Source organism: Sceloporus occidentalis, unplaced genomic scaffold (assembly GCF_023333645.1).
Source record: "Sceloporus occidentalis isolate IW3139 unplaced genomic scaffold, rSceOcc1.0.p SCAF_179, whole genome shotgun sequence".
NCBI classification, from domain to species: Eukaryota; Metazoa; Chordata; class Lepidosauria; order Squamata; family Phrynosomatidae; genus Sceloporus; species Sceloporus occidentalis.
The window spans coordinates 138479-156645 of NW_028317159.1; the positions used below are offsets into that span (position 1 = coordinate 138479).

An 18167-nucleotide genomic window follows, 5' to 3' on the forward strand; every position below is an offset into this window, starting at 1 on the left:
ACAATGTGATTGAACATGAACCCCCTAAAAAAAAACACCATGGGGTCCTGTTGAGCTGGTTAGAGAGATCCGTGACCTCCTCAACCAGTCCTGGAGACTGCAGCTGCTGATCGGGGTGGCTGTGCGCCCCCTCGCAGCTGCGATCAAGGCGAGTACCTCTCTCGTCTCGCCCTTCCTACGGCCCTGTTGGATACTATAGCAGATGCATGTTATGTAAAATGTTTTAGAAATAATGATTATCAAGGGTCCTTGCCAGTGCTTCTTGCGCCACTTCAACCGCGCAGAGAGTTCAGAGTTTGGCATATATACCATTTGTCTTTTATTTTTCTATCCTATTACAAGACAGAGATAGCCTAAGGATACCTTGTAAATACATTTTTATACAGACTTCTTATACACATATTTACCCGATATTAAGATATTATACTCTTGGGGCTATTTGCTGAGAAGTTTTATGGACAGGTGCAAGCCAATTTAAACTTGCATGTTCTCACCTAAAACTCACACACATTATGCCCCCTCTCAATACATTACAAAAATTAACAGGGGACTGCAGGACCCCCTATTAAGCAAGGGAAGGGGGGCATTGGACATCTTTTCCCTAATCTGTTACACATGCCTATATTTTACATTCTGCGCACAGATTTGTAGCCATTTGACACGTCAGAAATAAATACTGAACACTTGTATATTTACTGAACAGTTTATTGTTCTAAAATATTTCACTCTGGTCTTAAGCACCACTGAAAAAAAGTGTAATTACTGACAATCTGATGCCTTTAATGCAAAATAAAAAAAAGTGCATGCTTTTTAATCAAAAACTAGTATCTATTACACCAGTGAGATCAAATTGCATATTTTCACTGGAATGTGGCATTTGAACAGCAAACATTGTCATTACTAATATTACTAATAATACTAATAATATAACCACAAAATAAGAATGTAAATGGTCATGTGGGATACAGAGACTGTACAGTTTAGTTGTTTATTTCTCTTTTCATTAGACAAGGGGAAAAAAGATTTGCGTGATCAATGTAAGAATTACATTTTAGCAAAGACTTTAAATAGCTAGGGAACGCTGATGGTTTAGTGTTCACCCTGTGCATCCTTAAATAGACAGCTTTATCTATGTGCATGTAAAATCATCTAAGGTGTACAACACTTATTACTACACAGGGAAACCGGTATTTAAAGGGGAAATCCAATAAAAAAAAATACTTTCCCCATTCTGCATAGAATACAGTACTGTATTCAATAATGTAGGTTAAGCATGGACACAACCTTGGTTTGATGTTATGAACGTGCTTTATCTGCAGACCTGGAGGCTGTCGTATTTGTCAAGAGATACTTTGGTGACTTTCCCTGCTCAAAACAACACAATGAGCTGATTATTTATAGTTATTCTAGTGCGTTCCTTCATAGTCAGTCTGAGTCTCTGACTGGGTGATTAACAATGAATGATAAGGGGTCAGGACAATTGTCTAGTGCTAACATGTCATCCAGTGCATATGTTATAAATGGCTAATATGTAGCTGTCCTTAACACATTATAAAATCAAAGAAGTAGAATGTTTAAAACAAAACAAAAAAGCAGCATAATATATTTTAAAACATATTTTTAATTTCTGATAATATTGATGAAAAAGAAAAAAAAAGTTGAGCCTTCCCCTTTAAATCAAGATCTTTTTCTTCCAACAGTGCCCTCATATTGCAATACTAAATAAGTCACCAATCAAAATGTAATCTACAAGCACCGCTTAAAATAACCCTTTCTTCCTTTAAATTAAATATACCGGTAGATTTAAACAAAAGAGTTCTTTTTTAAAGAACATTTGTCTTTTTTAAATCCTAGCTTGCCTAAGCATGTTAAGACACCGTATAAAATGGCTAGGCAAAGCAGACAAAAATGAAAAATAAAAATAGGGTTTCGGCAAGCTCAAAAGACCAATCTCATAAAATTGACTTTGTTTTACGTAGGACCAACCCTAACCTCTGACTTCTGTCTGAAGGGCTGAGTTGATCCTTTATAGTACATAGTAGCGGTGAATTCAAAAGCTCATCTGGGCAATAAACACATCAGCCTTATATTCACACATTGCCTGTAAGAAATTGGTTAAATTAATTCACATAAGCCTCTGGCTTTTTTTTTTTTTTTTTCCCCGTCTCCACAATATAATAATTTAACTTTAGATCTCAAGTATATTATCAGATAACGGATATCAGTCATCAAATCCTCAAGGATGGTGCAAACACAACCCTGGTTTATCCCTTTTACACAAACAGCACAAACTTAAAAAACACTAATAATAATAATAAAACAAACCCGATCATAGTCTGTAAAATATAGTATAAAATAGTGATGCCAGATTATATTACACGGTGCACAGAATTCCCATACCAGTGTGAAGGTAGTGTCACAAGCCACTCCGCAAGCACAAAACAGTCTGCCAGCAGGACTGGGGAGTGAAGTCTTCCAATTGTGGTCAAGCAAGGATGCTTTGGAAAGTGTTACTTGAGAACAGGTCTAGAAACTCCTGAAAGCAGGATCCAGAATATCTCTATGCCAATTGTGTAGCAGTTAATACAATTCCAAGAGTTCCAAGTTTGCAAGCCTGAGTAGATTGTATGCCGCTTTCTTTACAGTAGATACCAACCAATTTCTTTTACAGGCATATGAGGGTAAGAAGCAAAACTATGGGCTGTTGGGACACGGGGTTTATCACAGCCTGTTGGTTCTCAGAGTCTCTCTAAACGCAAAGGTAAGATTTGGTTATCCATTCCTAGCCCAGTATATCGGCAAGCAGACGATTCATAGTCGGTGTCTGGGTAACAGCGTGTCCGCTCATATACTTCCGTAGCGAGTGTCCTGAGGCCCCTGATGGACTGCGCCCAGCTCCACAAAGAAAAACGCAATGGTTCCAAAGAAGCCAAATATCACCATGATAAGCAGCTGCCACTGCAGGAGGAGGTAGTTACTATAGAAGAAAGCCACAGCCGTGCTTATGGACTGAAAGAGAAGGAAAGTGCGTATTAGTGACTGCTGATTGTATGCCTCGAGTAAGACAGCAAGTAAAATAAGTGCACTTAGAAGTCATTCGCAGAAAAGTGGAATCTTCACTATGAGTTTCCTATACAGCGCACGGAATACAACCGTATCCTTCATTTCAAAGCTATATCACCTTCCCACCTGAACAAAACATGTTTTGTTACCACACACAGCATTAAGGCAATCAAGTTTTATAATAGAAAGGTTTGGACGTTAATAAAGTTCAATGTCTAAACCCTTTCCGAGTTCTTTAATAATGAACAAATATTTTTGACAATTTTCGTGACACAAAAGCAGGCGTAGATAGGTGGTTGCCATAAAAAAAAACAAAAAATCCTTCTTAAAAGGCTAAAGAGAAATAGAGTACGGATATATGCCACGTATCTGGGGCAGGAGGTACATAAAACGTGTACAGTGTGCCGGAAGAAATACAACCATACCCTGAGACCAGGTCAAACGTTTAAATCCGTTTCATAATCATTCATTTGTGACACCCCAACATGCAAATTAACAACTAAAAAGATTAAATTTGCATTTTTTGCGGACAGCAAAATGAAATACTGCTTCCTTTTGACCTATACATGTGCTTGCATTTCCATCAATGCAAACAAAAAGGTTTTCTGTAACATTCAGAATGTAAACAATTCATGCGTCCCACGTTCCCCGTAACGTTCCACTTACATTTAACAAACCATTAACAGTATGAGATTTTGTCTGCATTTCTGATTATGTGTCCAAGCCCACAAAGACACGTGGTATAGTCACGGAAAACACAGTCTGAAGATTTTTGATGTATACCTGAACAAACTTGAAAATGGCGAACGCAGGAGCGCTGTCCTCCGCATACAAAGACCCCAGAATACTGAGAAGCTGAGTGTTAAAGCAACTGTCTCCCAGTCCCAGCAAAAAGCTGCTGAACAGGGCCAGGAACTTGCTGCAAAAGACAACAGAATGCGAGTGTTAATTTATCACAAGCGTTCTACAAATCCCAAAATGAAGATTGATGGCTTGCAGTTACTACATGATTACTCTCATGGAGCCCGGGTAGATGATGATACCAAAGAGGATAAATTAATCATAACACTTGGATATACACACACATATATATATATATATATATATATATATATATATATATACATATATACACACACACACACCATGTTAACCCATGTTTCCAGATGACCCAATAAACACGGCTGAAGTGATTTTTATGGAATAAACAATTCTGCCCAATTTTAGTTGCTACAAAACCTCTTACATAAGTAAATTTATATATATATATATATATATATATATATATATATATAAAAAACATACAAGTTCAAAGTAAACAGTGATGTAGATGGCATAATCCCTGCTTCATGATTGCAGTTAGTGCATTAGCATGTGTTACCATAGCAACACACAGACATGGAGTGTTGGGGGATCGTTTAGCGGGTCCATAGGTGAATTATTATTATTAATTGTATTGCGCTTATCTATTTTTTCGGTGTTAATCTGTATCGTTCCAGGCACTTCTCCTAACATTTTAACTATACACCAATAGCAAAGATGTACCTTGCTTTCTAATGTATCGGATACATTACTGTATTATTTACATTGTGACTATATAGGAACTGGGGCCGTAAAAGCCTCTTTCAGAAAACACACATTAGCTGATGTGCTATAAAACACTGACGTGATTATAAAGAAAGCTTTACGGATATCTGTAGGGAATCTGCATAGAACCAAATGATCCAGGATAGAGCGCATGCATCAACACCAATATAGAGCAACAACAGAATGGGGGTGCCAGCAGAAAATAGTTTGGAGCAATGGCTACCTGACTTGAACAGGGAGAAATTACTGGGAAGCTTGAGGAGCCTAGATGGAATAGATTAAAGTAAGAGTTTGGTACCTTGGATCTACAAACGCACGGCTGAACGTTCCATCACGAGAGGCGATGGGGGCATCGTTGGGCACGTTGAGGAATATTAAGTAGAATGCCAGGAAGTGAACCACCAAACCGAGTAGGAACACAGGGTTCCGACCAAAACGGCTGTTCTTACTGAGCAACCCAAAAACACCACCACCTGCAAAATAGACAAGGATATTACAGAGCCGTTAATCGGACAAGATGAGAAAAAGTATTAACAAGACAACGTCCTATTTAGGAGTATCACAAGCTCAGGGGAAACGCAGTGCTCGTCCGCCTATGTCTTTACGGACCGCTATATGGACAAAATTATTGGGACACTAATCAAAATTATTGAAATCAGGCTTTTGGGCTAGGCCCAGTGAAGGAAAATCTTAACGCAATGCTGTGCCTCCTACTTTGTGGGAACAGTTTGGGGAAGGCCCTTTTCTATTCCGGCATGACTGTGTCCCGGCACAAAGCAGGCTCCATAAGTTCGGTGTGTGAATGAGTTTGGGGTGGAAGAACTTGACCGGCCGCACAGAGCCCTGACCTTAACCCATCGAATGCTTTTGAGATGAACTGGAACAGAGATTGCGAACCGGGGCTTCTCGTCCAACATCAGTACCTGACCTCACAAATGCTCTACTGGATTAATGGGCAAAAAATCCTATAGAAACACTCCAAGATCTTATGGAAAGTTTTCCCAGAAGAGTGGAAGCCGTTTTAGCTGCAAATGGGGACCAACTTCATATTAATGTCTATGTATTTAGAATGCAATGTCATAAAAGTCCCTGTTGGTGTAATGGTCAGGTGTCCCAATACATTTGTCCACATAGTGAGTGAGTGAGTGAGTGAGTGAGTGAGTGTGTGCACACACCCCCATTTGGTCTTAACAGAAAAGGGAAAGACTACAGACAGTCTTATAGAAGATGACCACAGACCATGGGCCAGTCTAATGAAAATACAAGGCATACCTAAACATAAACATGTTTAGAAAAAACCCATAGATACCAACCTAAAATTTCTCCAAGGCCAACAAATATTCCAGACAGCCCGATAAGGCTCTTGGCTTCAGCTCCGAACCAGTTAATAGAACCGATGCAGGTTCCGTACACACCAGAATAAAATGTGAGTTCCAACCCTTAGGGGGAAAAAATTAAAATAAATTGGGCATTTAAACATCAGGGTTTAACATGAATATATAGCATATGAACACATAGGTGCCAAAACCTTTTGTTATGGTATACAATCACTAATACAGCAGTCATTGCCAGTCCGCAGTCATCTTTAATGCGTTATGTTCCATCCTGATGTGAAGAACAGAAGCCAATTCATCAGGATTTCACATCAGTAACACAAATGCACAACCCTATCATCTCACAAACGTCTTCTATAGACAACAATATTGGCAAAAGGCAGCTGATAAAAAGTCACATCTGAGAGAATAAAAAACGAGCATATAAATGAATAACGTTTTTCTATTCCAGGGCTAGAAATGTCATTTCAAGTATCCGGCAATCTGTCACCTTCTGGATAATGGATTCTGAAGAGGGCCATTTGATACGCGTGATGCGCCCCCCTATCCCATTGGATGACAAATGTGGTTCTATTAGCCTATTGGCCTCTTTCTGTGTCAAACTAATCGTCTTGGTAACACATAAATAAAGGGCAGTCCGGTGACACACAATGTAGAAACGCATCATAGATTTTGGCTTCCAGAAAAGGGGCATTTCAGCCTCATCTGGTATCCGCGTCGGCCGTCGGATAACTAACCTTTAAGCCGGCTTCTATGAGGAGCACTTTGAGCTTCTGTGCCGCTGACAAAGAGGGAGTCACTGGGTCCAGTGGTAACCCAGCCACAAAGAAAAAAACAACATTTGTGTTGCCTGTGTGCCGTGCCTTAACGCGCTCGTGCCATGAATGTAGGCTCCTTCACGAAGCATGCGACGGCAAGAGGCTTCCCTGGCCAAGTAGCCTTTCTCATTAAAACGGCGTTCAGATTTCTTATTAGAATTTGCCGTAATTGCCTTTTTTATTAATAATACTATTGCGTCTATCATGGGATCACTTTCGTAGCATTCAAAGATTCAACTTTGAAAGAATTCCCAGACAGCGGCTGCAAAAATGGCAACCAGGCCTAGACTGGCCATCTGAAAACCAATGCAAATGCCCGGTGGGCCACTGGCCAACACCACTCCATAAACCGGCTGGAAATGCCTGGCTGCATGATCATAAAAGCATATCCAGCCATCAGCCGGGGTTAATTTATTTGGCCGCTAGTGCCAGGGCAGTCTTGTCACCCCCAGGTATCAATTTGTTTTCTCGTGATCTGCGTGATATTCCTGCCCATTAACTTATCTCTCTGCCCTAGATTGGATCAGATATACTTTGCGAGGGTGCTAATGCAAAGCAAAGTTAAAATAACGATATACTGGATGTGCCGCCGCGAGTCACAGATCTCAGTTTCCATCAGGTAAACGTTTCAAGAAATCTCCAAAATATTTATACTCGACTGACAAACCGGTATAGGTGCGGTGCTGCGTCGACAATCCGATATAATAACACACGTACCTGTGTACGCCATTGATATGCTCAGCAGTAGCATTTCTTTTGTGACACACAGCTTCATAGATCTGGCTGCAAAACATCGTGTGAATAGAGACGGTTAGAAGCTTTCCTGGGGGAGACGTCTACCTTTCAAACACAATCACCTTAAGCGGACACTTACTGAAAGCATTCACGGCCTTTGACATGTTGCTTTGCGAAGACCTGTGGCTGAAAAGAATCAACACATAAGTTATGGGGTACAGGAGATGCTTTCAGAGCAAACATATGGAATATGTAAACCAATGCTTTGTAAGGTTAGCGGATCCAAAGCTTTTAAAACACATTTTTTAAAATGATAGATCGGTCCTGCGGCAGGTCCTCGGAAATTGTATTTGGATTAGCTTGCAGAGTTTGAATGATCACAAATAATTTAAAGATTCATCAGGGACCTGAATTAACTGAAAGAAGGAATAAGGCTTCAGAGGCACAAGCCTAGACTGCATTTTACATGTCCAGTGCTAGTTTTGGAGCTCGATCACATGGCGCTGTAAGAATTTCTTCTTAGGTAACGGTTGTTCAATGTATCGGCCATCAAGACGATGTATGCTCTGTGTTTATTCATTATGTAGCCTTAAAACCTGGCCTGTTTGTATCACACGGCAATTACAGTTACTTGACTTTAATGTCAGAGCACCGGTTGATCCAGATGCAAAGGGAATGAGCACCGAGTATACTAGCCTTTGTCTCCAGAATGGATGATATAGATGACTGGCAAATAAAACCACATAGACTGTGAAAAGGCAAAAACACTTAATAAAATATCATGTCAGCAATTTTAATCTGTTCACCAAAGCATTGTAGTGATCTTCACTGCCACAAAGAAAGAAGAAAAAAAGAGAAATAAAAAGCTAACGCGTTGCTTATGGCGCCCCCAAGTGTTTGGTTGAAACATTACAAGACAAGGATAAAAGCCTGTGAGAACCGACTGCCTGCCATCCCAGGACAGTAAACAAACAAAAAAAAAAGTTGTTTTTTTTTTTTTAAAGAAAGAAGGCACAATGCTTTTAAAACTTATTTTAATCTACTAATACAAAAAAAAATGGTGGGCATTCTCCTTTAAGGTCTTTACAGCAGACTGGGTGGATCGAATGGTTCTTATCTGCATCTCAATGGGTTTATCATGTTGCTTTATGCCACTTCCCTACTGTGAGCTGTTGAGAATACACGTAACTTATTTCTGACATGGCTTTAGTGGCGCAGTAGTGCATTTGTGTGCTTTGGTAGGAGTCACTCACATGTTTCCCTCTCCGCCGAGGCTACTGTCTGATCCTCCGTCATCCTCCAGTGATTCTGACCCGGAAGAATTTGGCGTCCTGATGAGAAAGAAAAGGACGGTGCCTACCAAGCTGATGACGGTCAGAGCTATGAATACCGTCCGGCGATCCCTTTCTGATACGGAGAGAAATAGAACTTTCTTTAGCCATGTACTCAGCATACAGACGTCAAGATATCTCTAGGGAGATCAGAAGCAACCCTCCTTAAGATGTTTTTAGGGGGAAGATGTGTGTAACCAGGGATAAGTACTCCTACCGCAATGAAACCTACCCGATATGTTAACTTCTCCTTTCCATGCCACATAGATGTAGAGGTTTCCAAACAGCATGCTGAAGAAGAAACCAAAGCAAACAAAGTTAACTTGCAAAGTTTACTTTTAGAGAGTGATCAAACCTGCCACAGCGTTAAAACGAACCTGAACTGCAGAAGTGCCCAGAATATGCCGCTATTTCTCCCAATAGTGTCTTCGTCAGAATTAACGGTCAAGCAGGCTCCTTGAGCAGTCCAGAGCACTGAAAGAGATTATTTTTGGGTCATTTTTAACACCTTACCTAATTACCAAATTGCCATCGAAAGACATATTGTAAAAAAAGGGAGCTTTGTCTGCAGAATAACAATGAAATGTTTTTTTTCTCTAAAATTGCCAGTTAGGTTGTGAAAGATTCGTATTGTATATGTATTTAGAATATTAAAAGGCCTTATGCGGTACAACGTAATGCGAAAATCAGTCTTCTGTTATTCCATGGCTCTTTGGTCTTTCCTGCTCAGCATTTCGTTTGCTGGATATTCACCATCTAACGTGATAATTAGCATCACACAGACCGATGATGAACAAAGCCCCGGCAGAACACAAAGCATTTGTTTTAACACAAAAACGTGCGCTTGTTGTGATTTGCCCATTTAAATTGAAATTAGTAAACCAAAAGACTTGTTGCATTACAAAAAAAAGCAACAAAAGTGGACTGTGTCTGTAGAACGCGGGATCGTGATGGCGCTTTAAGGCTTTGTGAATGAACTGTCAGACAGGCTGAACGGGTATTAAATAACAGGCGATGGAGTGGTCACCGGTTCAGCTTAATCACAAGAAATGGCTCGGCCCGTTTATTTATTTATCTTCGGTGTTCAGAAACAAACAACGTACTTAATAAAGAGATGGTGGAAGAGTTGTGGTTTTACCTCCCTTTATTCACTATTACAAATTTGCATTATAAAGAGTCACACATGGCAAACATCTTCGCAAGGATAGCTTATCTGAGCTGGTCCTGTATAATATATAAGCCTGTATAATATATACAGTTTAATCAGTGGGGGTGACTGAAGAAATCTCACCGGTTGGCCCTTGGTAACATGAAGTTAATCCAGGGAGATGAAACTACAGCTCTCTGGTGAATAAAGCTTAAGATGGAGGTTGGGCAGCTGGATATATAAAGTCATTTATTCAGTAAACTAGAACTTTGAAAAAAAAACATTTCAGGTCAACAACTTGATTGATTCCAAAGCTTGCACAAGATTTCCAAGGGGTCTAATGATGTCCTCCAGAGTGCGTATTTGGCACCGCCACTGGTTGATTGAGCGAAGAGGGGGTTATGCTGCTGTTTTATTGCTTACCAAGTCCTTTTAATATGCATTCATCATTAACAAAGCTGCTTGGGGCATCAGACCGTCCCTTTAATGTCCACCTTTTCTACAGAGGGCCAGTTTAGTGAATACATGTCAGAGATGCACGTTTTGTAAGCCCCCAGCACATAACACCTGCTACGAGCTGGGTGGCTGCTTTAGTTTATCGCAATACAATCTGTTGTATTAGAAATCATCTTAGATTATGTCGCCTGTCCTGATCTGTAAATGTGCATTTAGCAGCAGGAAAAGAACCGTATGTAATAAACACTATACATCTATGCTTTGTTTGCATATTTTCAGTGATGGCTGGCATTGGGATAGCGCGTTTCTGAATAGAAACAAGAAAACAGCACATCGGGGGCCAGAAAACAAAATAGTCACCTGCAGCGGCAATCCCAATAAAAACAGACAAGGTGTAAAAGGACCACGTGAAGGGCTGGATAAACATGGCGATATAGGCACTAGAAGAAAGAAAAACAAATGATTAAAGCAAATGTTCATATTATGCCGGCGTACATTATTACCAATCAAACATTTATTCTGCAGGACAGCATTATTCACACCATGGTTATGATTAGGTTCCTTACATGTTTGTTAAAAAACACACGATTTCAGATTAGTGGGAAATGACAAAGCAGGGGACATTTCCAAAATGCGCATATAATATATATACATAGATACATTCTTTCAAACGGAATTCCAATAACATACAGTGACGGCCAGAACTGGCCATCTGGCACACGGGCAAATGCCCATCGGCTAATAGGGCCGCATATATATATATATATATATATATATATATATATATAGCAGATCGGGTACAGAAATCCTAATGCGCGGCTGTGCATATCCAGCCAGTGGATGTATAGGATGTGACAGCTACTAGAAGTGCCTGGGCCGCTTAGCCATCCCCAGTCCAGCCATGCAGAGTTCTGAAAGAAAGTTAGAGAACGATAGATGTCGCTTACCTGTAAAATAAGCCGCTCAGGAACATGGAAAACTGACTGCCGATAATAGCCACAACAGAAGGAGCTATAAGGTTTGAGGCAGAAAACACACTATATATAATGGCCAGGCTGAAATGAAGAAAGAGAGATCAATAATGATAAATACTAAAAAAAATAATAATAATAATAATACGAGAAAGAAAAGATTTGTATACAAAAAAAAATTCTCACTTTTCAACATTGTTTATAAAACAGGCTGATAAATAGGAGATCGCAGAAACACACACAAATATATACACACAAATATATACACACAACCCACACAACCTGTGACTCAGGGACACTTTTCGGTGAGCAGAAAACAGAAGTAACGAAAAAAGGGTGCAGAAACACCATTGACTGACTTATTACGCCCCGTTTAGCTGACCGGTCACCCTGGCTTTCAATATCTAACGTGGCCCATTTTCACCTGCAGTAGGAACTTGAGATGTCTTGAATTCCGGATAACTTTATGCCTCTGCTCTGCACGTTTAAATCCTCTCACCCTATTAATGTCAGGAAGGGAGTTTAGAATGGAAGCCTTATATATCATGTCGCTCCCCCCCCCCCCCCCCAAGTATACTTTTTATTGCACTTCCACACCCTGATGGTATCTGTACGTCTACCCACTACCCTACTACTACTTAGAATGTAAGCTCCACAGGCCAGGGACCTCCTTTCCTAATGTATTTATACCTACTATACCACAATAAAAGGACTGGAGACTACTTTACTTATTACTCGACCCACTTATTGTACGTCCTCTTTGTTATACTGTAAAACCCAAAGTAAATTAGCGCTCCAATAAATAAAAATACATACATAGAATAGTAAAGTGTAGGCCCCTCAAACTATTCTTTTTCCGTAAGTCCAGTTCGTTATGTGATGCGCTATTTATGTTGCGTACGAAGCTTTATTAATCAATGTAACAGGACACGGCCCTGTTTATACGCGATTATTGGGGTTACATCCCTGCTATTATATTTTCTCTGTTTTGTTTCGTATCTTCATATGGTTTTAATGTATAAGATACTGTGGTTTTTTGTTTTTTTACTTGGCAATAGTTTTAATCTTGGACCCATGCTTTAGGATTGTTTAGGCTTTTTCATACATTCACCCTCTTTTTCCCCCATTTCTATGTGTATTCAGATCGACTCCCTGTCTCGCCTACGTTTAAGTGTTACTTCCCCAGTCCCTTCACCTCTGTTGTGTATTTGCCATTGTTGTATGCATCGGGAGATTAGTCTAGTGTCTGTGTTGTCTCGCTAGTATGTTATGTGTTAATTATGTTAGTCCTGTCTATGTCCTAAAATAGGGTTCTGTTTCATCTCGACTGGTGTGTCGTGTGGGGGGTATGGGTTCTTTAGGCCACCGTTTTCCCCCCCGAAGAGCACCTTTACTTGTAGTAGGCTTTATACAAAGAAGGCAGCAACGATGGCCAGGGACGTCTTGGTGGAATCATATAATAACAACAGTTACAATCCTAAAGTTACCTTGTATAGCCACTTCCATGAAAGTCAGTGTTGTTTAGGTTTGAGATAACCGTTTGCTGAAGAGAGAGAAACAAAATTGTTAATCAGCAACTTCATGGTATCCGTGGAAATATATATTTTTAAGATATAACAGCTTCAACTGCACTACAACCTATACTTATTAGCGACGGCGAATACAGACTTTCGGGCAGGTGAAACATTAACAAGGGAACAAGGGTACTAAAAACCTGAGTAACAGGAATTTACCAAAAATTGAAAGCATGTCTTAAGGTGAAAGCCCAAGGGTGCGGCAGAAGAAGCAATATCTATTTGGGATATTAGGAATTAGAAGGGAATTATGCCTGCATAATGAGTACATTCATCGCTTTAAAAAGACTATCATAACTTTAGTAGGGAATAGATAGGAGCTTTTAAAACATACCGCTACATTCCCGCAGGTCTGGAAGGCAGTGAATAAGAACATGAAAGAAAAGCCCAGAATAAAAATGTTTAATAGTTTCTTTTTTTCTGGAGACATGATTGTTCGTCGGTGGTTGTTTTGAGCCGGAAGATATGGATCCTTTAAACACGATCCTAGAAGAACAAACAAAAGATGTTGGTTTAGTACTTTGAACGTCGTTTTTTTCTTTCAATGATCTAAGCACGAAATGTTAGTGTCGCTCTAAACAAATACAAGACAAACACCCCGACTCCTCGTCGTACGGACTGTGGGGAACCATACAAAGGCAATCACCCAGCCGCACATTCTGATTTAGGAAAGTCTATGGAGGAACAGACTTCACATGACTGACAACAATGGCAGCCTACAGGGCTGCGGATAAAGGAAGTTTGCCGACCTACATTAAGCAATGTACAAGAAATGTTTTTTCCCCTTTATGTTACAACTTTAATGTTTGGATGAAGCTTCATTATCCTTGTATTTCTGTATTAGTATAAGTAGGCTGGCAATGAGTCAAGCAGGTCCTCAAGTCTAAAACCATTCCATTTAACGTTCTTGGGGAATTTTGGAACCATTTTAACTTTGGCTTGGATGGAAATCAAACCCTACTAGGATACATTTGGAAAAGGTTTGGGTTATGATAATTTAATCAGCTGCAACCACACTCCATTATTGTCATGTCGCACATGTAAGAGGTAAAACTTGTTTCTACCTGTCAGAAAAGGTGGCGACTCTATACACAGGGCAGTTTTGTTGGGATCCCCTCACATTACCCCATTTTACTACGTTAGCTTTTGGGGTAATTGAGAAGGGACCTTGAGAAGCTCTGCTCTTTTGCTCTTAAGTTTTTTTTAGAAAAGGCTATGTGATAAAGAAAGAAAACCAGAGCTTCCTTGGGAGACTTATTTTACTAATAAAGCCCTTGCTAATGATGTGATGTCATCCTGTAACCGAGATCATTTCTACTGGACTGTAAGCTTGCGGTAGCAGGGTCTCCTTCTGTATCATTACGTCTAAATATGTTTGCTTATTATTGTCAGTTTTGTGTACCGTTAATGTTATTGTCATAGCTCTATGGAACCTGCTGGACCTCTACAAATAAAATGCCATTTCTTATGGCTGAATTTAGGATCGGGATATGCGCAAATGACCATGGATCCCGTATTATACGACTTGATGAATGTTTACACTGATTTATTAACATTCAAATGGGAATAGTAATGAAAAATTAAAGAACAATGAAACTTCTTACACATAATCCAGTGCATAACAGTGTACTGGTTGCTATGGTGATAAGACCACTGGGCACCAAAACCATAATTGATTAATAACCCCCAATACATCACTTACAATTAAACTTGTCTCTACCGAGCTCCCAGAATCCAGAATAACCGATATAAATGATATCACCCTGATCTTAACTTACCCCGTTTTTAGTTAGATCTGACTCTATCATCAAATGTCTGGCTGCTACCCCTTCTTATATTACTAAGTTTGCCGGCGTAGGGAGAGCTGGTGATCTGCTGGGACAGAACATTTGCAGACCTCTTCCAGGAGTCAGCTGACCCAGAAGGAGGCCCCCGGTGCATTATGGGAAGTGGATTCTTATTGTCACATATCGCCAGACTAAGGGAGCTACCAAGAGGCTGTTTATTGTGATATTTATACGTGGTTTATCCCGTTAACTCGTTGTTACGGCCAGTAAAGGAAATTGTTCATTTACCGAGCAAATATGTAACAGGAAATAAATGCATACACCTCGGGAATGATTCCGTTGTGGAACGAATAAGAGTGTATTGTCAGACTTACGTTTTAGATGGAGTCGAACAATTAAAAGTTGCTTCTACCACCTCAGCTAATTAAGAAATATCCGCTTAGAGTTCTAGACAATGAACATTTTAACGTACCTTTACCGGTAGCCACAGTCTCTCTCTTTCCCCTCGGTCACATGTGTATAGCAAGTTAACCTTGTAAACTACATATCCCAGAAGCCTTCGGGTGTATGCCACATCATCATAGGCTGGCCAACAGCGGTTAACTCCCTCACTGCTGTAAGGGCACCCTGCGTGCTGACACGTCCTGTTAACAAAAACTTCCAGACGTATCACATATGTCACGTATATACACACACACACAATGGGTAAATAAGATCGATTTCAGTGTATTAATAATTAGGATAGAATATAGCCTATAACTAAACCCAGGAGCTTCCTGATAGCGACTGCAGGCCTTGCATGTTTTCTGAAGCCTGTATATCTTTGGGCAGGCCTTCCTTACCTTTTGTTACTTTCAATCCAAATTGCCATGTTTATGAACTATGTGCTATGCCTATTGTACATTGCTGCGGAATAGAATGGCGCTATATAAATTAATAAATAATAATAATATATAAATTGCACGTGCTGCTCCCTAGTTTAGTACCCAAATACCTCCTCTAAGTGTCCTTTTTAAGCCCCCACATTCCCCATGTTGCCTCTCCTACCCAGATGCCCCTCTGTTAAAGAGCTCAGAAGGCTGGATGGTTATGTTTTAAGGCCCTAAAGGTCACAGTATTGTGCATATAAGCAGCTGAGAATATTTTTATAAATCTAATTTTATAAATGCAATAAATCATTTGGCTTCTGAATAAATCTGTTAGAAAAAAGCTGTCACTAAAAGGCCTTAATTCAACCTTTGCCCCCAACCATTCCTCTAAACACAACGCAATACATCCTGGTACTTAGAAGTAATAATACTGGGAATGTCGTACATTTTTTTCGAGCAGTTAAATATTTTTGGGGAGTAAAAAGGTAATCCCACATGCGAAAACTGTCATTAAATATATTGGATGAAATGTAGGGGTATATGTGGGGAGTAATGGGGGTCATCTGACAGGTAAGACCCCTTGAGCCCCCCCCCCCAAAAAAAATGAAATTGATTAAATTAAAAGCATCAAAAAACAATAATCATGTGAAAACTAAGGAACACAATATTCTTATGTAGATTGAACTTAATGACAGCGGAGTGTTCCTGGTTATAAGAATGTGTCACCGTCACGTAGCTGAAAGCGTCCTAAGTTCTGATCTGAGACGACAGTCCTGACAGCGGGGTTTCTGCGCCACAGGCTTCTTTTCACAAGTTTGCTGCCCCCTCAACATTTCAAATAGCCAGAGGGGCTCCTTTGTTTAAGGGGTTTGGGACGGAGGGTTATAGAGGCATTGTATGCAACTTTACTTGCTATTTGTAGATCTCCTTGCGTGTGATTTACTTACCGCTAGTCAGCCACAGCGCCGGCTCTGTGAACTTACAAAGTATTTTCGTTGGTGGGGGGCTCCCTGGGACGCTGGACGCTTAAGAGCTTTGAGGAAATGCAGCCTTTAACTAACCATCTGATGCTGCCTTCCTCCTGCCATCTTTTGCTTGGAATTCACTTCAGAAGCCAGCGAGGAGCCGAGCGAGTTCCGTTACACTTAAAAAAAAAAAAAAAAAGGTTTTAATGCCCCTTTAACTCAAACAATTACAAGGGCTGTAGAACACAGATCCTGCCATACCCTCCGAACATACTAAGCTCATGGACAGTGCTCAACAGCAGAGCACACAATTGCTCCAGGGCCCCGACATGCTGAGGGGCCCTACAGGAATTGTTCCAGGGCCCCCCGGAGTTGTGACTGGACAGTACCACTCACCTGTCCCACACAGCGGCAATGCAATAATTCTATTATTTGTCAGCGTGCAATGTCAAATAGAGGGGATGATTGCCACACGTTGTGTGACGCCATCATATGGCGGCTCAGTGAGAGAGAGAGCTACAGGCCACAAGGGAGGGAAGTGGAGGATGCGGTAAGAACAGTACTGTGAATAGATGTGCATGAATGTATATGAACATACGTGTATATGTGTATGCGCAGAATAGAAGCTAAAAGAAGGATTACAAATGGCAGACAAGCAAGATGAAAAAGGAAGAAACAAAAGTGAGGAAAAGGTGTCAGCAAGTGAGGGGCAATAAAGAGATAGGCCAAAGGAAATTGGCAAAGAGAGAGAGAAGATTAAAAGAACAGAAACAAAAGAGGCAGCGAACAGAGAAAAAAAGGGGGGAAGGGTTTCTAAAGCAGGAAATCCAGAGAAGGGGCCCTTCCTGTGTGATTCCTTCAGGGCCCAAAGCGCCTTATCCTTCCTCATAAAACTCTGATTTTGAGGGGTTCAGGGGAAATGTCTCCCATGGGGACATCTGGTCACCTTTCCAAAGAGGGACGGTCCCTCCTAACCAGACACTTGGCACGATAATGGCAAGGCGCTTTTAAGAGTTCAACGCAACAAAACCAATATTATGTGTGGTGCATTAAACTCTTAATAGTGTCACTCCTAAGAAAGCATGGGTTCCTATATACATACATGTGCATTGTATGTATGTAGGTTACCGTGTATAAAATATATATATACATATATGTAAAAAAAAGGTTAAGCCATATTAGTCCAGTAGACACGATGTTAAAAAATTGCAGTATTGCAGAGTATTCGGTGATACCTTTTTTATTTAACTAACATAATATTTAAAAGACAAGCTTTCAAGAGTTATCCTCTCTTCATCAGGTCTATTGCTTCAGAGATATTTTGACATTATATATATATATATATATATTTACAATTTTGTAACATTCAACATCATAATACGTGATAGGTAATCCGCCATGTTGCAAGGAAGAAAGGGTGAGGCAAGGAGGGGACTAGGAAGACTTTGACCAATGGAATCAAGGTGCGTTAACTATTCCGGGACTATAACTGGTCCAAATAAGAGTGGGCGGGGAGAGCGGGAAGCCCAT

The 18167-nt window shown here is 40.3% G+C and overlaps 1 protein-coding gene across 1 annotated transcript; it reads right to left on the reverse strand.

Annotated features, from left to right (window-relative positions):
• Positions 1-2844: 2844 nt before the first annotated feature.
• Positions 2845-13446, reverse strand: LOC149278806 (UNC93-like protein MFSD11). Its single transcript, XM_089501700.1, has 13 exons — positions 13351-13446; positions 12930-12985; positions 11419-11526; positions 10832-10911; positions 9246-9342; positions 9101-9159; positions 8791-8944; positions 7677-7717; positions 7520-7585; positions 5964-6089; positions 4949-5123; positions 3847-3982; positions 2845-3009 (listed from the first exon to the last, which is right to left on the reverse strand). Exons 1-13 carry the CDS (start codon positions 13444-13446, stop codon positions 2845-2847), a joined length of 1359 nt encoding a protein of 452 aa, XP_089357826.1.
• Between the last annotated feature and the right edge of the window lie 4721 nt (positions 13447-18167).